This window comes from Tiliqua scincoides, chromosome 5, assembly GCF_035046505.1.
Source record: "Tiliqua scincoides isolate rTilSci1 chromosome 5, rTilSci1.hap2, whole genome shotgun sequence".
In the NCBI taxonomy this organism is placed as follows: domain Eukaryota; kingdom Metazoa; phylum Chordata; class Lepidosauria; order Squamata; family Scincidae; genus Tiliqua; species Tiliqua scincoides.
Window position 1 is genome coordinate 76,115,038 of NC_089825.1, and position 20,138 is coordinate 76,135,175.

Below are 20,138 nucleotides of genomic sequence, written 5' to 3' on the forward strand. Positions count from 1 at the left end.
TCCTGTCCACGCATCCCTAGGAGTGAGCCCCTGGCAGGCTTGTGAGCCCAGGGAGTGAGCCTAGGGAGTGAGTCCAGGGAGCCCAGGGACTGAGACGGGCTCCTCCCTGGGAGAGGAGGTGCTGGCAGGCTTTTCTCCCGTCCACTCATCCCTGGGAGTGAGCCCCATTGGCTCTACTGGGGCTGACTTACCTTTCCCCTGCTTTTGCACTGGTATGTATGGAGATCTGCACCCCCCCCCCACTTCCATCTGTTGGTTCTGTGTGCAAGGGGTTTTGCAATGGCCTTGCTGTGATGCCTATACAGAGATCTTACCTGCCCCACACTTTTCCCCTGCTTTTGCACTGGTATGTATGGAGAACTGCGCCCCCCCCCACTTCCATCTGTTGGTTCTGTGTGCAAGGGGTTTTGCAATGGTCTTGCTGTGATGTCTATACAGAGATCTTACCTGCCCCACACTTTTCCCCTGCTTTTGCACTGGTATGTATGGAGATCTGCACCCCCCCCCACTTCCATCTGTTGGTTCTGTGTGCAAGGGGTTTTGCAATGGTCTTGCTGTGATGCCTATACAGAGATCTTACCTGCCCCACACTTTTCCCCTGCTTTTGCACTGCTATGTATGGAGATCTGCACCCCCCCCCACTTCCATCTGTTGGTTCTGTGTGCAAGGGGTTTTGCAATGGTCTTGCTGTGATGCCTATACAGAGATCTTACCTGCCCCACACTTTTCCCCTGCTTTTGCACTGCTATGTATGGAGATCTGCACCCCCCCCCCACTTCCATCTGTTGGTTCTGTGTGCAAGGGGTTTTGCAATGGTCTTGCTGTGATGCCTATACAGAGATCTTACCTGCCCCACACTTTTCCCCTGCTTTTGCACTGCTATGTATGGAGATCTGCGCACCCCCCCCCCACTTCCATCTGTTGGTTCTGTGTGCAAGGGGTTTTGCACTGGTCTTGCTGTGATGCCTATACAAAGATCTTACCTCCCCCACACCTTTCCCCTGTTTTTGCACTGGTCTGTATAGAGATCTGCTCCCCCCCCCTTGTATTGGAATCCAGGAAGATCTGGTGAGGAGGTAGATGTGGTGTCAGCAGTGGCCCCTTTAAGGGTAAGGCCTGGGCATCCAGCAGAGAGTGCTGCACAGCTGCAGCCACTGGAAGGCAATAGGGCCCTCAGGGATATAAGGAGTACCAGAGGCAGAAAGGGTTTGTGGGTTTTGAAGGAGTGCAGGTTGGAGGTAGGGGAGGAGACTGACTGGGTTTATTGAATTTGGAATCTGACTGTGGATTGTGACTGGACTTGGATACCCTGATGGATTTAACTGACCTACTTGGACTGTAATTTGGCTTATTGGCTCTGGACTCTGATTTGGTAACTCTGAATGATGGGACTGATTTACTTGGCATCTGTGGACTGGAACTGGACTCATTTTTGCTTGCTGCACTGGTGAGTTGCACAAGGGGGACTGATCAGCCTTAAGCGGGCACGAGGCCCAGTGGATTGGAATTTGGCAGAACATCATTGTAGCAGAAAGATAATGTGATCCCCTATTTGTGTGCACCTGCTTTTGTGAGCTTCATAAATTCTGACTCTCAAGATGATGAGTTCTTGGGGTTTCCAGAAAACTAGAGTGCTCAAACCTTTAAGTCTCTCCATTTGTTAATGACAGTGATAATGGTTCTTAATGCCACTGTTGACTGCTGTTCACTTTACATGGTTCAAATGTTATTCTGTTATAGTTTATTAAATATTTTATTACACTATTTGGTTCAGAATATTTTTTTCCTTGTTTTTCTCCTCTAAAAACTAGGTGCGTCTTATGGTCAGGTGCGTCTTATGGAGCGAAAAATACGGTAAGTAAAATAAACTAAAACTCACCCTATACACCTTTGGAAAGTATGGATAATTTTTAAACAAGATTTGTAAAAAAAGATATACACGTAGTATGGAAAACCAGAGAAAACAATAACAAAACAAAAAACATGGGGAAAAAACACAGACAAACATTCTAAAGGAACTTATTGTTCCATTACACTGCAAAAGCTAGTTGGTTTTGAATAAATGTACTGGTCTGTGAACTACAACTGTCCCCCCGTAAAAAAGTTATTTTTGTCATGACTGCATCCAATCCCCTTAAACTAGTCGCTCTTACTTCCAGTAAAAAGTCACAAGTACTTTAGTCACTGTAACTTCATTACTACTTCTAGATTCGTATTATTAACAATTCACTTCAAAGAGTATAGCAAAATTATTTTAGGGTCATAACACATTTAACCACTTTGCCCCCAGGTCTTGGTCCTGATAAAGTGTGGGCATGCAAAGCTGCTACTAGCCCCAGAAAGGAAGTATCCACTGGTATAAGCAATTTAATAAGAGGGGGGGGGCCTGGGAGGGGGGTGGAGACGATGGCAGGCTGTCACCGAATCCAAAGCTCCATCCTGAGCTGGGAAACCTGACATAGGCCTCCTTGGTTCTTTGCCCACTCGAAGGCGGGTGAATATCTGAGTAGATCCATTGGGGCCGCTGTAGGTTGATAAGGGGTAAGGGAACTTGTGCCCTTACCCTGAGGAGACCTGAAGCTGCTTCCTTGGCCCCACAGGATGTAGTCATAGCCATTTTGGTGCCACTGTAGCCCTGGGCTTTAGGGAAGCATAGGATTGGGCCCCTGAGTACATGCATATGCCAATGCTAGCTCATTCTCCTGAAAGATACTGTATGGATACCCCCCCCCCCCCACAGCTCAGTATTATCATGTACGCTTTTTAATATCTACATGAAGCCACTAGGAGAGATCATCTGAAGGTCTGGAGCTAGATGCTGTCAATGTGCTGAAAGCACTCCGATCTACATATCATTAACTAAGTTTTTAGGAGTAAGTTCTAAGTCAGTGTGTGGAAGTCATGATTTGACTGGATGAAATTAAGTCAGTTGTAACTGAATCCAGACAAAATGCAGATAATGTTGACAGATGTTCCAAAGGTTCTAAATGGCATAATTCTGTCTGTGATAAATGGAATAGCATTTATCAAACCAGAGTCTTTCAGTACCCTGCATTGTTGCCAGGGGTCAAGGGTTGCCAAAGGCTCCTTTCTGGACAGGAAGGATTTCACTTTTGTAACTTTGAGGTTTGGCTCCATACTATGGCCCTGTAAGTTGGATTCTCACTTATGTGCCTACCCCATGTGAAGCAAGGGCATCTATTGTAAGGGGCAGGGTCTTCAAGGTTTTAGAACCTCCTGAAGAAATCAAGAACTGTTCTACACTTGTGGCCTTCTGGCGAGGGTATAAAACATTTCCTTTGGAAGGCCTCTGGACTCTGAATCTAAAAATGACTTAATTTTTCTGTTCTTCTTATTCAACTATTTTATCATTTGCACTTCTTAAAAAGTACTGGAAATTGCCTTGTACATGTAAATACATACAGACATATGACAAAACAAACAAAATAAACGTCAGTGCTATTTTTGGCCAAAAGCAATCCTCCAGGGAAAAAAGAACGCCCAGCCTTGTAGGAAACTGCATTTCTCTAAAGGAGCAGTAGCTGCAAATTGGTGCGTGTCTGGGTGGCTTCATTATTTAACAGTATTTGAAATCGAAAGGCAAATCGATAACCAAACGCCAAATATTAATTACAGTCAACAGGAGAACTGCTGCTAATCTCAATTACTTTCCACACCATGGCCCATCAAGTTCAAATTTAATTCCAGGAGAACAAAGTCTTGAAAGTGGGTTGGCTGCTTAAATGTGTACAGTGGCAACAGAATGCTCTGAGTGGAAAGTGGAGGAGGAACAAAGGAAAGTTGTAGAAGAAGCTATTAATACAAGAGCCTCCTGCCAGCTGAATCAGAGCACAGCTTTACTTAAAGGGGAGAAGTACTCCCCTACAGACTGCTCATTCACTGCAGCAGGGTGAAGAAAAACGAAAGGGACCTATTTAGACACCAGTGCTGATACTAACAAAGGTTTGGGAAGTGGAACTCCCATTTCCCTCTCCCCCATTCCAAATGAAGGAGGCCATGGAATTTCTGCTGAAGCACATATAGCTCCTTTTCAATGTAGGGACTGAAGTGATTATTAATTTCACAAAATGAGGTAGCTGAGAAGAACATAACACAGACATCTCAAGATCTCTTTCATTTGCCAAGTCCTTACAAAGTTTCCAAGAAAAAATAAGGGTTGCTTTGCAGAGGAGGGGGTGGAGGAAGAGAAGACATTGTACCCAGTAAATTGCAGACACAACTAGGCTCTGGCTTGCAATGGAAACAGGAAACGTGTACTTCTTTCTGTCATTATCATAGTTCTCTAAATTAGGAACCACTAGGAGCTGAATCCTATCTTACCCCTACTGCTGGTGCGGCAGCACCAAAAAGGCTATGACTGCATCCTGCTGGGGGGGGGGGCGGACGGCAGTCCCAGAGGTCTCCCCTTCCCTTACCTGAAGGTAAGCCTCAATGGCACATGGGGGGGGGGGTTATTCTTGAACTTGTGCCAGCAAAATTGCTGGGGCAAGTCCAGGTTGACCCAGGATGGTGGATTGGGCCCAGTAAAGGGGTTAGGATTCAGTGGTTGCTACTGCCACTGACCCACTCACTTTCCAGGCCTGATTCACCCTCCCCCACCCCATAAGCATCTTGTTCCGCCCTCCCCTGCCCCCACCACACCGGACTCACCTTAACTCTGTCTTCCTTACACCTTACCTCTGTCAGTGGGTCTAAGGCACAGCTCTGGCCCTCCCACCATTGCATAACCACCTCTGCAACTGCTGTAAGGCAGGTAGCATTGGTGAAATGCTAATTCTGCATGCGCTACAAGCCTATAGGGTTGGGCTATAAGTTACAGCTCTATAAAAATCAAAGCCATTATATGCTATCTAGGTCAAAGATACAGTATTATGATTGAGGGAAAGTGGGTCTTCCTGGAAAGAATATTTTCCTCTTTTCCACTACCACGCCAATTGAGTGTCTTCCAAGACCTGCGCCACTCCAATTCACATGCCTCACTACAGCCCTAATCACTTTTCAGCCATCACAGCATTTTACTGCTTCTGTGGGGTCCTGGCTTGAGAGGGACCCTCGTATTTGCAAGAGGCAGCGGCGGGGCACTGGAGGTCCTGCCTTCCAGAGCAACAATCCAGCCACTGGGGCCTCAGCAGAGAGTGTGGGGGGAAGGAGGTTGCATCACCTGGGCCCTTCTCCCCCAGCCAGTCTTTGGTTCATGGGGAGGCTGGGTTCTGCTATCTTCAGCTGCCTGACACAGACTGCCTTCATCCTTGGCCCAGCTGGGCTTTATGCTCATGACCAGGCCCTCCAGGCCCCACCCCTTCCTCTATGGGAGGGTTAAAAGGTTGACCGACCTCTGCCAGCCCCTCCCCTCACTGCTTGTGATAACCAAAAGGCTGCAGCCTGGTGTTCCTCCCCCCCCTCTCCAGACCGGTACTCCACCTGCTGCTGACCTTGGAGCCTGTCTCCTCCTGGCCTTGAGCTCCCCTCTCGCCCTGCAAGCTTGTTCTCTCCAGGTTTCCCCCTGGTAAGTCAGGGGGACCCTGACAGCTTCTTTTTTCCTTCAATTATGCAAAAGGTATTGAATGAACCTAGTGTGATGGAGATGGCATTTGCCTCTTTGCGGCACTCACTAAGGGGAGATGAGAGGTGACAGATGGTAAGGAATGGGGGGGGTGTTTCCCCCAATGGTGAAGCTTTGATGTGATTATTTCTTTCCTTGGGACATATGGAGACAGGGTAGAAGATGGGTATCAAGTACTTTAAGCTCTGCCTCCCACTTTTTTTGAAAGTAAGAATGGGTGGTCAGCTTTTTCCCGGTTAAAATAAGTTGGTAATTTAGAGATGCCTAGTGCCAGCATTTTGGGAGTTATTGCTTCATCAGCAAAAGAGAGGCAACCAAGTGGCCTTTATCTGATCGACTGTTGAGGCACAAGGACATAGATGAGAAGCTTGGGATATTTGCCAGACACCTGGGGAGCAGGAGCCTGATGACTCAGCAAGAATTAAGATCCAGTTGAATGGGGTGGACCAGGTATAAAATGGAGACGGGTAAGTCTGTTGTGGCCTGTTCTTGGCTGTTCTTGATTGCCCTTGTGTTCAGGCGTGGAGATCTCCCCTACTTACTAACTAGAAGCATCTTTAATAACATTTTTAAATGAATTGCTTGTGTGTGGTAGTTTGCTGATCAGAGAAACTTGTGCCCCAGGGGAAATACTTTGAAGACTTGGGTAAACTACCTGGGAAATTAATGATCAAGGGCAAATCTTCAAGCCCCCTTTCCCTCCTTCTGCCTGCCACTAGAGCCTTGGAAAGATATAGAGGCACATGCAAGAAGGAGGGGGAAGCACTTGGTGGGGTATGCCAAAGCTGACCATGGTAGAAGTGTGTAAAGGTAAGGTGTGTAAGCCTGGAACTTTTGTATAACCTTCCCCATGGGAGATCATTGTGACAACTAGCAAACTTTTTCATACAAAATACATGGAATGCAATTGTTTCTGCACATATATCTTCTTGTCTTCCAAATGCATCTTTGCTTTTCACAGTAAAGTGGAGTCTAATGTTGATTTAAGCCCACAGCATGAGTCACTTATAGGAGAGGCCTACATTCTGCTTTATGTATTCAAGAAAGGCTACAATCCTAAATGCACTTATGTGAGAGTAATAAACTCAGTGAGGCTTACTCTTGAGTAGACATGCACAGAGGATTGCACTGTAAGTGAAGGATTGCACTTCTCTTTATAAAAAAAAAAACTCTTCCTAGCACTACATTCACATTTTAAAAAGAGCTGATACCCTCCTTTTTCAAATTAGAGGTTATCATCAAAATCTTAATAATCGTTATAGGAGGAGCTCAGATATACAGCTGCCCCAGCTCCCTACCTTTTCCAGTTAGAAATCCCAAGCCACAGAAGGGCGTTTACATTGGGGCGGTGTGATAGTTTGCCCTCAGCTGTAGTGGGAGGACGCTTTCGGAAGGTCCCATTTTTGGAGCGACTGTGTCCTTGCGGAGCAAACCAACCAGAAAACACTAGTCATGTTTTGCTGGATTGCGTTTTTTATAAGGATATACGGTTATCCCTTATCTCCCCACTGTTAGAAGAGCTCACCAAATGCCCAGGTCAAGATTATAGTCATTCTCTTCTACTAGATGCAAATCCAGAGGTAACGTGGAGGGTTGCTAAATTTTTAGCAGCTGCAGTTGGTATCAGGAGGAAGAGAGTGGATTGTGGCCTTCCAGGTTGCTCATAGAGGAGTATTTATATTCTGAATAAGTTTTTAATTCAATATGGTCTAGAAGACTTTCAGAAATACCTTCCTCAGTTACTGTAATCCGTTCAATCCACAATAACTAGACCAAACTTAAGTCTTATCAAGACTTAGATCTATTAATTGTTAGTATCTTATGTTGTCAAGAGCCTATGTTAGGATGCTGTGATGGGTCGTATGTATGTTCAGTTGTATACTATGAATGTATTATTTTTATGCTGGTTGGTGACTGTAATAAAACTGGATTGAATAATGGTTATTAATATAGCAGGCCAAGACAGCATGATTTACAAAAACCTTGCAATGTAGCCCAGCATTATTTTACTCATATTGCAGAAGGGGGGGGGATGAGGCTAAGAGAGTTGTGTATGACAGATCTGCAACACAGTCTGCTGTTAATACTGCAAGATAGTGATGGAACTGAGATTGCTTTGAATTTCCAGTCAAAATCAGATTAGTAAAACTGACACTCAGGCCCAGACCAAACATGAAATTAATCCATGGAAAAATACATCCATGAGTCACATACATGGATTTCTGCTCATGTGGGATTTACGACCACACTTTAACTGCAATCCAGGGCTTTATTCAAGGCAAAAGCTACCCTGCTCCCTACTCCAGTGCTGCCAATAGGCCTTCAGCAGACTTCCTGTGTCTGCATGTATCACAGTAGCAATTGCCAGTTGAAAGAGGTTGGAGCTTCCCTTGAGAATTTGCCTTTCTGAGGACAGTAATTGTCCTGCTCCTGTAAGTGATAGCAAGATTCAAATGCTGTTTGTTTGCAGAATTAAAACAGCCCGTTCCTGATGGAAAATTGGGGCCTCTAGGGTCTGGGCAACCCTTTTGGTCACTTTTCTCATGGCAGATTCTATTGGAAGCAGAATCAGATTACCCTATAATACCACAGAATCAAGAGTATGAAAGAACCTGCAGGTCATCTACTCCAACCCCCTACCTGTAGCAGGAAGTCATCCTAGAGCATCTCCAGCAGGTGCCTGTTGAGCCTCTGCTTGAAGGTCTCCACTGAGGGAGAATATAAGAACAGCCCCACTAGATCAGGCCATAGGCCCATCTAGTCCAGCTTCCTGTATCTCACAGCGGCCCACCAAATGCCCCAGGGAGCACACCAGATAACAAGAGACCTGCATCCTGGTGCTCTCCCTTGCATCTGGCATTCTGACATAGCCCATTTCTAAAAGGAGAATCCACCATCTCCCTTGGCAATCCGTTCCATTGCTGCACCACCTTTACCGTCAAGAATCTCTTCCATGGATCCCTCCCACATCTCAACTAGCCATCTCCCTCAGTGAAGGCATTCCCACAGTGCCTATTTCACCTAGATATTCCTTTACAATTTGGTTTGGATATGATATATTGAATGGGACAGGATTTTCCTGGCTCTGCTGTATTCGCAGATTTGCTAAAAAGGAGAGAGCTTATGAGCATACGCCTCAGACCCTGAGTAAACCCAGACATCTTCCATGGTAATGGGATTATGAGAAATGGATTCTGCAGTTTGTCTTCAGAAACTCTCATTTTACAAAAATCAAGCATTATATCAGGATCAAGACAGTGAAATTGCTATCATTCTGCAGAAGTTGAGAAGCCCACCTGATTGTCTTCCTGCACCTCCATGCCGTACTGCTGCCCTGCCTGCACCTCAGTGACTTTCTCTCCTAGTAGGAAGCCCAGGCGAGTCATGAGTGTGTTTGCTGCCTCATCTACAGATGGAGGGGGTCCCAGCTCCTGTTCAGGTTCACCTGCACAGGGAAAGAAAAATAGGATGTTAACTGTATAAATGACACTTCATTCTTCCAGATCACCAATTATGTCCCATGTCTTTTTTATCCCGTTATCCCTTGGCAATAAACTATATAGACTCTTATTCTTTTGAAAATCAATGCTGAGTTTTCCTAGTTTCCACTTTCTCCCAACAAGGGTCTTATTATTTATTTTAAAATACTGCAGCAACAGTGAAGAAAAAGCAAAGGTGCTCCAGTAGTAACAGAATTCAAGACCTAGGACTGGAATCCCAAGCATATTTAACTAGGCAGTATGCCCCAATCAACTCAGTATGACTTTTTCTTTTTTTAGTAAGCTTGGATAAGATCTCACTCCATGAGTTCTTTCACTGGACAAACTGCTTATGGCATTTTCTGACATGTGCATTATGGGATGGCAGCTGCACTGCAAAAGTAATTCGAGAAGTCCTAGATCACATGAAAGGTTGCTCACAACTACATCAGCCCTACCTCAGCTTCCAAGAGGGACAACACTGGCACCGGAAGAAGCTGTCTCCTGGACAGGGTCCACTATTGCACCACAATAAGGAGTTTTGTTGCAGTGGCTTTCATATTGCAATGGCAACATCAGAATGGTTAACAGAGACCCCTCTTCTTAGATGTCTCAAGCCAAGTGCAGGGACACAAGTTGCTACTTATTTTTTTACATCAGCATTATAATGGGCCAACACTGGCCATGAAGAGGGTCTCCCTCTCATAGCCTTTTCCATTACTACAGCAGTGCAGGAAAGTGCCTTCCATGTTGCTGGTACCTGGAAAGTGCCTTCCATGTTGCTCCCTGAAAAGGAGGCCAAAAATAGTCTACACATTACGCAGAATGGTTGTTGGCAACCTTCAGTCTCGAGAGACTATGGTATCGCGCTCTGAAAGGTGGTTTTGGAACATCGTCTAGTGTGGCTGAAAAGGCCAATTCGGGAGTGACAATCCCTTCCACAATGGGAGCAAGTGCAGTCTGTCCCTGGTCTGTCTCCCTGGCTATGGGCCTTCCTTCTTTGCCTCTTAGCCTCAGACTGTTGGCCAAGTGTCTCTTCAAACTGGGAAAGGCCATGCTGCACAGCCTGCCTCCAAGCGGGCCGCTCAGAGGCCAGGGTTTCCCACTTGTTGAGGTCCATCCCTAAGGCCTTCAGATCCCTCTTGCAGATGTCCTTGTATCGCAGCTGTTGTCTACCTGTAGGGCACTTTCCTTGCATGAGTTCTCCATAGAGGAGATCCTTTGGGATCCGGCCATCATCCATTCTCACCACATGACCGAGCCAACGCAGGCGTCTCTGTTTCAGCAGTGAATACATGCTAGGGATTCCAGCACGTTCCAGGACTGTGTTGTTAGGAACTTTGTCCTGCCAGGTGATACCAAGAATGCCTCAGAAGCAGCGCATGTGGAAAGCGTTCGGTTTCCTCTCCTGTTGCGAGCGAAGAGTCCATGACTCGCTGCAGTACAGAAGTGTACTCAGGAGACAAGCGCTGTAGACCTGGATCTTGGTATGTTCCATCAGCTTCTTGTTGGACTAGACTCTCTTTGTGAGTCTGGAAAACGTGGTAGCTGCTTTACCGATGCGTTTGTTTAGTTCGGTATCGAGATAAAGAGTGTCAGAGATCGTTGAGCCAAGGTACACAAAGTCATGGACAACCTCCAGTTCATGCGCAGAGATTGTAATGCAGGGAGGTGAGTCCACATCCTGAACCATGACCTGTGTTTTCTTCAGGCTGATTGTCAGTCCAAAATCTTGGCAGGCCTTGCTAAAACGATCCATGAGCTGCTGGAGATCATTGGCAGAGTGGGTAGTGATAGCTGCAAAGAGGAAGTCACGCAGACATTTCAGCTGGACTTTGGACTTTGTTCTCAGTCTGGAGAGGTTGAAGTGCTTTCCATCTGATCTGGTCCGGAGATAGATGCCTTCTGTTGCGGTTCCAAAGGCATGCTTCAGCAGGACAGCGAAGAAAATCCCAAACAAGATTGGTGCAAGAACACAGCTCTGCTTCACGCTGCTTCGGATGTCAAAGGGGTCTGATGTGGAGCCATCAAAGACAACAGTGCCCTTCATGTCCTTGTGGAAGGATCGGATGATGCTGAGGAGCCTGGGTGGACATCCAATCTTGGGGAGAATCTTGAAGAGGCCGTCCCTGCTGACCAGGTCGAAAGCCTTCGTGAGATCTATGAAGGCTATAAAGAGTGGCTGTCGTTGTTCCCTGCATTTCTCCTGCAGTTGTCTAAGGGAGAATACCATATCAGTGGTGGACCTGCTGGCTTGGAATCCGCACTGTGATTCTGGATAAATGCTCTCTGCAAGTACCTGGAGCCTCTTTAGTGCAACTCGGGCAAACAACTTTCCTACAACGCTAAGGAGAGAGATGCCATGGTAGTTATTGCAGTCACCCCTGTCGCCTTTGTTCTTGTACAGCGTGATGATGTTTGCATCCCTCATGTCTTGAGGTACTCCACTTTCTCTCCAGCAGAGACAGAGGATTTCATGCAGCTCAGTGACAATGATCTCTTTGCAGCACTTTAGGACTTCAGCAGGGATGCTGTCTTTTCCAGGTGCCTTGCCAAAGGCAAGGGAGTCCAGGGCCACGTGAAGTTCTTCTAGGGTTGGTTCACTGTCAAGCTCCTCCAGCACAGGCAGGCACTCAATGCTGTTCAGCGCTTCTTCAGTGACTACATTTTCTCTGGAATATAGCTCAGAGTAGTGCTGCACCCAGCGTTCCATCTGCTGCGTCCGATCCTGGATGACCTCGCCTGCGGCAGACTTCAGAGGGGCAATTTTCTTCTGTGTTGCACCTAGGGCCTGCTTGATACCATCATACATCCCCTTGATGTTGCCTGTGTCAGCTGCTATCTGTATCTCGGAACAGAGCTGGAGCCAATAGTCGTTAGCACATCTCCTGGCAGTCTGCTGGACTTTGCTTCGAGCAGCTCGGAGGACCTGCAGGTTGCGCTCACTGGGACAGGCCTTGTGTGCTGCTTGAGCTCTCCTCTTTTCCTCAATGACTGGTGTCAACTCCTCAGAGTGGGCTTCAAACCAGTCTGCCGTCTTGTTGGTCTTCTTGCCAAATATGGACAAGGCGTTGTTGTAAACGGCATTCTTGAAATGTTCCCATCTGTTGGATGCGTTTGCATCGACCAGGCCTGGAAGAGATTTCTCAAGCGCTCGTGCAAATTCCTCCACTTTTCTCTGATCCCGGGTCTTGCTGGTATCAATGCGAGGTCTTCCTTCCTTTTTTGTGTGGTACAGTCGCTTTGTTTGCAGTTTCACTCTGCTGCACACCAGGGAATGGTTGGTGTTGCAAGCAGCACCCTGATAGCTGCACATGATCTTGATGCTGGGAAGGCTGGAGCGTCTGGTGAGAATCAGGTCGAGCTGGTGCCAGTGCTTTGATCTTGGGTGTCTCCAGGAGACTCACCAAGTCAGGGCCATTCTGGTAGCACTGTGTTCCTCTTGGTTTGCCCTTTGAAGCAGATTGAGTTACAGTCGCTGACTCATGAGTAAACATGCACATGGAGCTCAATTTCACTTTCCATAAGGCTCAATACATTTTCCTTGTTAGCTAACAACCTGTCAGTTTCACAACCCACAGTTTGGGAAACACTGCTCTAGAGGGACCTTTTAACATGGCTTTTAGTGTCATTAGTCTTGGGAACATTTCCATAGATCTCTAGACAGGAAGACTTTATACACAACATTCAAACATGAGAACCGCTCCTGGATGGCATGAATAAACACCGTACACATAATACAACCTACAATTTTTCAATACAGGAAGGGCATGTGGGAGGATGAATACATCTCATGACGCATGAACAAACTTTGTCCAGCTTGTGAACCTGAGTTGGCTGTCTGGAGGTGGAGGCTCAAGGATTAGCTTGCCTTATTAGAATACTGTATAGTGCCACAGGCAAATAGGACAAGTCCCTATTCCTTCTTTATAGTTCTTCTGCATCCCTTGATCTATTCTTTGTGCTCTTTGCTCAAGTTGATATAGGGCAGCATCACAGTATCAGAAGAGCGCAGGGATACTTACAAAAAATGTGGACAGTTTTTCTCCAGTCAAACCAACAGTAACATTTCTTTGAAGAAGGGATGACACTAAACAAGATGTACCACTTGTGAAGTTCCTGCTACTTCCATACTTCTACTGTGCAATGAATGCAGATTATGTCAGCACAACCTTCGGTATATGTGTTGACTGACTGTGCAGCCTCATGACCTGCATGAACAGAATCATAGTGCTGGGCAGACATCTCCTTAGTTTATTTGTCTCCTGAGTTAGTATTATCATCTCATCCATATGAGGAGAAAGAGGAAGGAAAATAATTTCTTAACTTAGGACAACTCACCAGGATAAAGTTTGAGAACTCCTAGTTTAAGCAACAGCTGATACTTTAGGCAGCTGCCTCCTAAAATGATACTTGGTGCAAGTAGAATACGCTATTCCGCTAACAATCAGATCATAAATACTTTCAGAGGGATATAAATACCATGGCTTGACTTGTCTTTAAAAGTGCTTCAAGAGATTAAGAAAGAGTTTTTTATACTCTCAAAATGTTTTAAGGAGATTGCCCACAGTAGAAGTCAATTTCTCTTGAATGGCAAATTACACACACACACACACACACACACACACACACACACACACAAACAGAGCAAGAGAGAGAAAATGAGATACTGTATGTATTTATATTTAATCACACCTGTTCAGGTTCTGAGCTACTATTTCACAAGAAGACTTAATAGTCCTAGGATGAGATTACTACATATTCAAGTCAAACATTCACCAGTGTCCATCCATCCTCCCTTCAAAAAGCCAAAACAGTTAATTATGCTTTTACATGACTGACAAACTACATGACAAATATCCATGCAGCCTGCGAGCTAAACTACATTTCAAAAACCCAATACATCTTTGCACAATAGTCTGTAATGAAGGATTTATATTTAATAATGCCCATTGACTAAATGTTATATAGACATATAAAAATCCAAAGTCCAGCTGAAATGTCTGCGTGACTTCCTCTTTGCCGACGATGCAGCTGTCACTACCCACTCTGCCAAAGATCTCCAGCAGCTCATGGATCGTTTTAGCAAGGCCTGCCAAGATTTTGGACTGACAATCAGCCTGAAGAAAACACAGGTCATGGTTCAGGATGTGGACTCACCTCCCTGCATTACAATATCTGCGCATGAACTGGAGGTTGTCCATGACTTTGTGTACCTTGGCTCAACGATCTCCGACACTCTTTCTCTCGATACCGAGCTAAACAAGCGCATCGGTAAAGCAGCTACCACGTTTTCCAGACTCACAAAGAGAGTCTGGTTCAACAAGAAGCTGACGGAACATACCAAGATCCAGGTCTACAGAGCTTGAGTCCTGAGTACACTTCTGTACTGCAGCGAGTCATGGACTCTCCGCTCACAACAGGAGAGGAAACTGAGCGCTTTCCACATGCGCTGCCTCCGACGCATCCTCGGCATCACCTGGCAGGACAAAGTTCCTAACAACACAGTCCTGGAACGTGTTGGAATCCCTAGCATGTATTCACTGCTGAAACAGAGACGCCTGCGTTGGCTTGGTCATGTGGTGAGAATGGATGATGGCCGGATCCCAAAGGATCTCCTCTATGGAGAACTCGTGCAAGGAAAGCGCCCTACAGGTAGACCACAGCTGCAATACAAGGACATCTGCAAGAGGGATCTGAAGGCCTTAGGGATGGACCTCAACAAGTGGGAAACCCTGGCCTCTGAGCGGCCCGCTTGGAGGCAGGCTGTGCAGCATGGCCTTTCCCAGTTTGAAGAGACACTTGGCCAACAGTCTGAGGCTAAGAGGCAAAGAAGGAAGGCCCATAGCCAGGGAGACAGACCAGGGACAGACTGCACTTGCTCCCGGTGTGGAAGGGATTGTCACTCCCGGATTGGCCTTTTCAGCCACACTAGATGCTGTGCCAGAACCACCTTTCAGAGCGCGATACCAGTCTTTCGAGACTGAAGGTTGCCAAAACAAATACAAATATAGACATAAAGAAAATGGACACATGTTTTAAAATTCTCACAAATCTCCCTCAAAACTGGAAGATAACTCACTTTTAGCAGATAACTGAATCAAACTACTCTTAAGACTGATGGTGACCGCCTAGCAAAAATCAACCTGGATAGGATTAAAAAATAAGGTTGAGCTTAGATTTTAACACAGCAGCATATCATACCCAATTTCATTCCTTCCAGTCTAAGGGAGCAAAGAAAACCTCTAGGCCAGTGTTTCTCAAACTGCGGGTCAGGACCCACTAGGTGGGTTATGAGACAATTTCAGGTGGGTCCCCATTCAATATTTTATTTTTAATATATTAGACTTAATATATTATGAGTGCATTTGGGGAAATGTTAACACATCTGTACTGTGAACAGGCTACTATGCATATGCTTTTAACTATGATTGTAAGTGGGACTTACACTGGGGTAACTGTGGGTAAGATTGCAACCTAGGATTGTTAAAAACTTTTCTGCTTGATGATGTCACTTCCAGTCATGATATCACTTCTGGTGGGACCCAACAGATTCTCATTCTCAAAAGTGGGTCCAGGTGCTAAAAGTTTGAGAACCACTGCTCTAGATCTAAGTACGGAAAGACTAACAAACAGCCCTATTCTAACTAGTTTTCCCGCACTGATGCAGCCGTGCCAATGGGGTATGCGCTAAGTGGTGTCACTAGGGTTTGTGTCACCCGGTGTGGGAGTCACCCCTATGATGGACCTCCTCCCATGCAGTGGGTGGGGCAACGCATGGTGAAGTACCATTGCCCTGTCCCTATTGGTTTTTTGGCTATAATTCTTGATAGAATAGAGATATTTCAATGTGGTTTGTTTCAATGCATTCTGCATGAAATTACACATTGATTGATATATATCATGATGGTATTATTCAAAAAATAAAGTTTTGAAAAAATTTTGGCCAGTAGTGGTATAACCCCCCCATGCGCATCACCTGCCACAGCCCATACCCTCAGGGCGATGCACTGCATCCTGTGGGGAGAAGCAGTCATGGAGTTCTCCTCAAGCTGAGGGAACAATTGTTCCCTTATCCTGGGGCTGCACCAGTGGTGTACCCGGGGGGGAGCAACTGTGGCAAATGCCCCAGGTGCCAGGCTTGGGGGAACGGTGCCACGACTTGCTCCCTCAGCCACTGGGTTTTTTTGCATGGTCTGAAACTACGCCGACAGTGGCTGTGCTCCCGCAGCCACTATTGGTGCTGTTTCCGACTGCATCTGAGAGTTGCCTTCCTCTCCTCCCCTTTAATGAAAGGGGAAAAGAAGAGAGCAGCTCTCGGAATGGCCAGGTAATCAGCTGGAAGCAGTGCTTGCTTCTCTGATTTTGGAGGAGGTATGTACTATTTCTAGCTTGAGAGAGCCTTTCGCATAGCTGGTAGACTCCACTGAAATTTTTTGGCCCAGGAGGTGGGTGGCATTTGCCTCCTGGGTGCCACTTCTAGCAGCATGAAAAAGCTTTGAATGAGACTTTGGCACAAAAGACTCCATCAGAGCCTGGGCCACCCCCCTCACTTCCTCCTCTCACTTTTTTCAAAGGGGGAAAGGATGTCACTGCAATTACTTCCAGGTTGGGGGAAAGCAAACGGGGGAGTATCCCCTGACAGAAAAAGCGTCAGGACCACCACTGGGTTGCAGTGGTGCTGGGAAGTTGATTAGGACTGGGCTATAAAGTTGGGCATGACAGGATGATGGGTTAAAATCTCAACTCAGTCTTTGGGTTGGAGATACAAATGAATTCAGGTATGAATTTTAACTCCACTCTTCCTTTAACCTGATCCAGTTTAATGGAAAAGTTCCTGGAGAGTGTTCTTTAAAACAGGGCTCGAGTGCAATCAAAAAGCCAAATAGGACTTTCTGCTTAAAGTAAAATGGAACTTCTGGACTTGCCAGTGAAGTTTTGTTATTTTAAATGTATACTAAGTAGTTTTGTGCTCATTCTGTTTGCAGAAAAAAAAGGAGGTACAATCTGAAATGGACAGCATTGGAGGAGGGGAATTAAACACTTTGTCCCACTAAAGTCAAGCTAGGCGGCCTCTCCACCACAACTGCTATCTGACCAAGAGAAAAGTATGCACAGACTCCCCAATGAAAGCTTCCTTTCTGGGGCAAATAACTGTTGGGAAGGCTGAAACCAGAGCAAGACAAAATAAGAACAAAGGGTTACAGTAGGGCCAGATTAAGACCTTTATGGGCCCTAAGCAATGAAAAGATTATGGTGCCCCCATATAACCCCCATACAAGTGGGCCCCCATATCTGCATGGGATCCATTCCAGGGCTCCCCGTGGATGCAGAAACAGCAGATATGGGGGAATCCCTGTGGCCACCACACATCCATTAATGTAGTTTAGATCCTTACCAGGGCAAAAGTGTTCCTTCTTATACAGGTTGCTATAAGCATTCAAGCTTATAGGAAGTATAGGTGCAGCCTATTTATTCACGGATTTTTTATCTGCGGATTTGTCTCAACGTGAATGGGGTGTGAGAACCGAAAGTCACACACACCTTTGCCTCCTTTGCCCTGCACTGGCATCTCGCTCCATTTCCAGGCAGCCCAAAACACTGCAAAAAGGCTCTGCCTTGCCCAGGCAGGGAAATAGCCCTGGAGCCCTGGAACAGGTTCCCCTTGCAAAGGAACAGTAACACTCTTGGAGCCCCTGAGTCAGCAAAGAGGCTGAAGAGGGGGGCGGAAAACCCTGTGTAACCAGAACATGTGCAGTGAGGTGGAGCTCTCTATCTCTCTCACTCACACACACACAGGGGCAGGTGTGGTGGCAACAGAGGGGATTGCTTTAAAAAACCCAGGGAGTGTTTGCTGAATCCCCCCCCCCCAGATGGTGCAGGCTATCACTGACACAAGCAAGCCTTCCCACCAAGCAAAGCATGAGATTTAGCCTACAATCCTCTCCACACTTTCCTGGGAGTAAGCCCCATTGACTGGAATTGAGCTTACTTCTGAGCAGAAACGCATAGGGCTGAAGCCGGGCAGCTGGCAACAGAGAGGGCTGAGTACGAAGTGGAGGGGACTGATGCTTTAGTTTCCTTCCATCCAGAAGTGTCAGGCTGCAGTGTATTTGTGTAACTATGGAATTTAGCACAACACCACAGTTTTTATTAATCACGCCGATCCATGGAACTAACGCGGATAAATAGGCTCCACCTGTAGTTAGCTTCCTGTTAATGTTGATTGAGTCTTTTCAAGCATTCAGGCTATCGGCAGCCTGCCTGCACATCACTATAAGCTTGAATGCTTATAGCTAACCAGTTCCAAACCTATGGTTTGGGGACCACAAGTGGTCTTCGAGACCCTGAGGAGTGGTCCATGAAGTCTCAGAGAAAAAAAAGATTGCCTTTGATCACTTCCAGTGTGCTCCCCAAGGACCACCAGAGAAGACAGAGAATGAACTGCCTGTAGCCAGCAACAAAAGCAGCAACCCACAAATCCCCACCATAAATACTGGAGATACTCGCATATAAGTGGATCTCACAGATAAGTCGAGGGCAGGTTTTGAATAGAATTTTCTATGACTCTCGGATAAGTTAGGGTCATAAACTTAGGGGGGGTGTCTGATTATAGTTTTGTCTGACTTTACCCTAGGCCAGATCCTGAGCATGTGAAAGAAAGGTGATCACTTTACATTGGTGAAGTGAGGAGGGGCTGAGTGGGGCTTTCTTACATTGGAGGGGCTGAGTGAAGCTTTCTAAGTGCTTGGAGGATGACTGATTGAAGTCTTCTTAATGACTCTTATCTTACATCACAAAGGTCAGCAAGGCTGTTTTTAAATCACCAGAGCAAAGAAACTTTGTTTTTAAAATTGATTTGCTATAGTGCGTTTTTTGTTGCAGTTTGGATTGCGCCTTGAGGTGGTTTTTTTGTTTTTTGTTTTTGCACTATGCTCCATGGTAAATCCAGCACTGGAAAAAACTGTGATGCCCCCTTCCCTTGATGTCCTAAGCACATGCTTATTTTTTAAGTGGTTAAGTCAAATCCCTGTATAAAAAATCCATGTATAAGACAAATCCCTTGTGCCGGCCCGGGAGTGTCACGAAAGTGCCGTACAGTACTTTCATGCCACTCTGAGGGGAGTTAGACCTGCGCATCAACATGTGCCGGCCTCCCCAGGAGAGAGGTATGTTTGTGCTGGCTGACCTCAGCCGATGCAGGGGTTTGGGGGAGTAAGTGGGGAGGGCGGGGAGGAGGCTGGAGGGAGGTATTCTGGGCCAGAGGGAAGGCAGGCAGCAGGCTTTTCCAGGGGTGGGCAGGTGGGCAGGTGGGGAAAGGGAGGCGGGGCCAGAATCTGGGACTTATGCCGGGTCCTAACTCCATTCCCAGGCAGCCTGGAGTAGTCCCGTGCTGCTCGGATTTGTGCCATCTCTTGAGGTGCTCTCCCTCCCCCTAGCATGCCTTTTCCCCATTCTCTCCCTGCCCTCTGCCTGCCTCTCCCTGCTCCGAAACGCCTCCACCCTGCCTCCCCCCATGCCCCACCTACTTCTGCTTTTGCCTGGCTGGCACTGAGCTAGCACCAGTGGTAAGCCAGCCTGCACTGGTTAGGATTGGGCTCTAAGACATTTAATTAATTCAAATGTAGCTTAAGTAATACTGGGAATCAATCCTGAGAAGCAGTGGGAATGACCATTAGAGAAAGAATTGTGTCCCTTGGTGATACTTTAAGTTGCAAACTGTGTGAAGAATTTTGTTCTTAACCCCTTGATTGCATACCAAAATGCAGTACTGATGCCTTCCATCTTAAGTAATACAGGTTGAGCCTCATTATTCGCATGGGTTCTGTTCCAAGCACTCACAAGGATGGCAAAAAAAAACACACTTATTGATTTGACTCAACATGAATGACCACTGCAAATGAGAAGGAATGTGCTGATCCCTGGAGAAGGGGAAAAATGCATCCCTTTAAAATCAGTTAAAAAAACTTTAACAATAGCCTCCTTAATTAGAGGGGGGGGGGGCAAATGGCTGACAATCCATCAATACTCTCTCCAGGTGACCCCTCCCTGGTGGTTAATCCAGGGCAGGGTTA

General features: G+C 46.4%; 1 protein-coding gene across 4 annotated transcripts in view; it reads right to left on the reverse strand.

Annotated features, from left to right (window-relative positions):
- The window catches only part of TANC2 (tetratricopeptide repeat, ankyrin repeat and coiled-coil containing 2), a 198,873-nt gene that overhangs the window by 66,581 nt on the left and 112,154 nt on the right, over window positions 1-20,138 (reverse strand). For all 4 annotated transcript variants that reach the window (XM_066627174.1, XM_066627173.1, XM_066627176.1 and 1 more), the window contains one exon: window positions 8,881-9,029. In XM_066627174.1, the coding sequence (XP_066483271.1) occupies window positions 8,881-9,029 (149 nt within the window). The remainder of the gene's footprint in view (window positions 1-8,880; window positions 9,030-20,138) is intronic.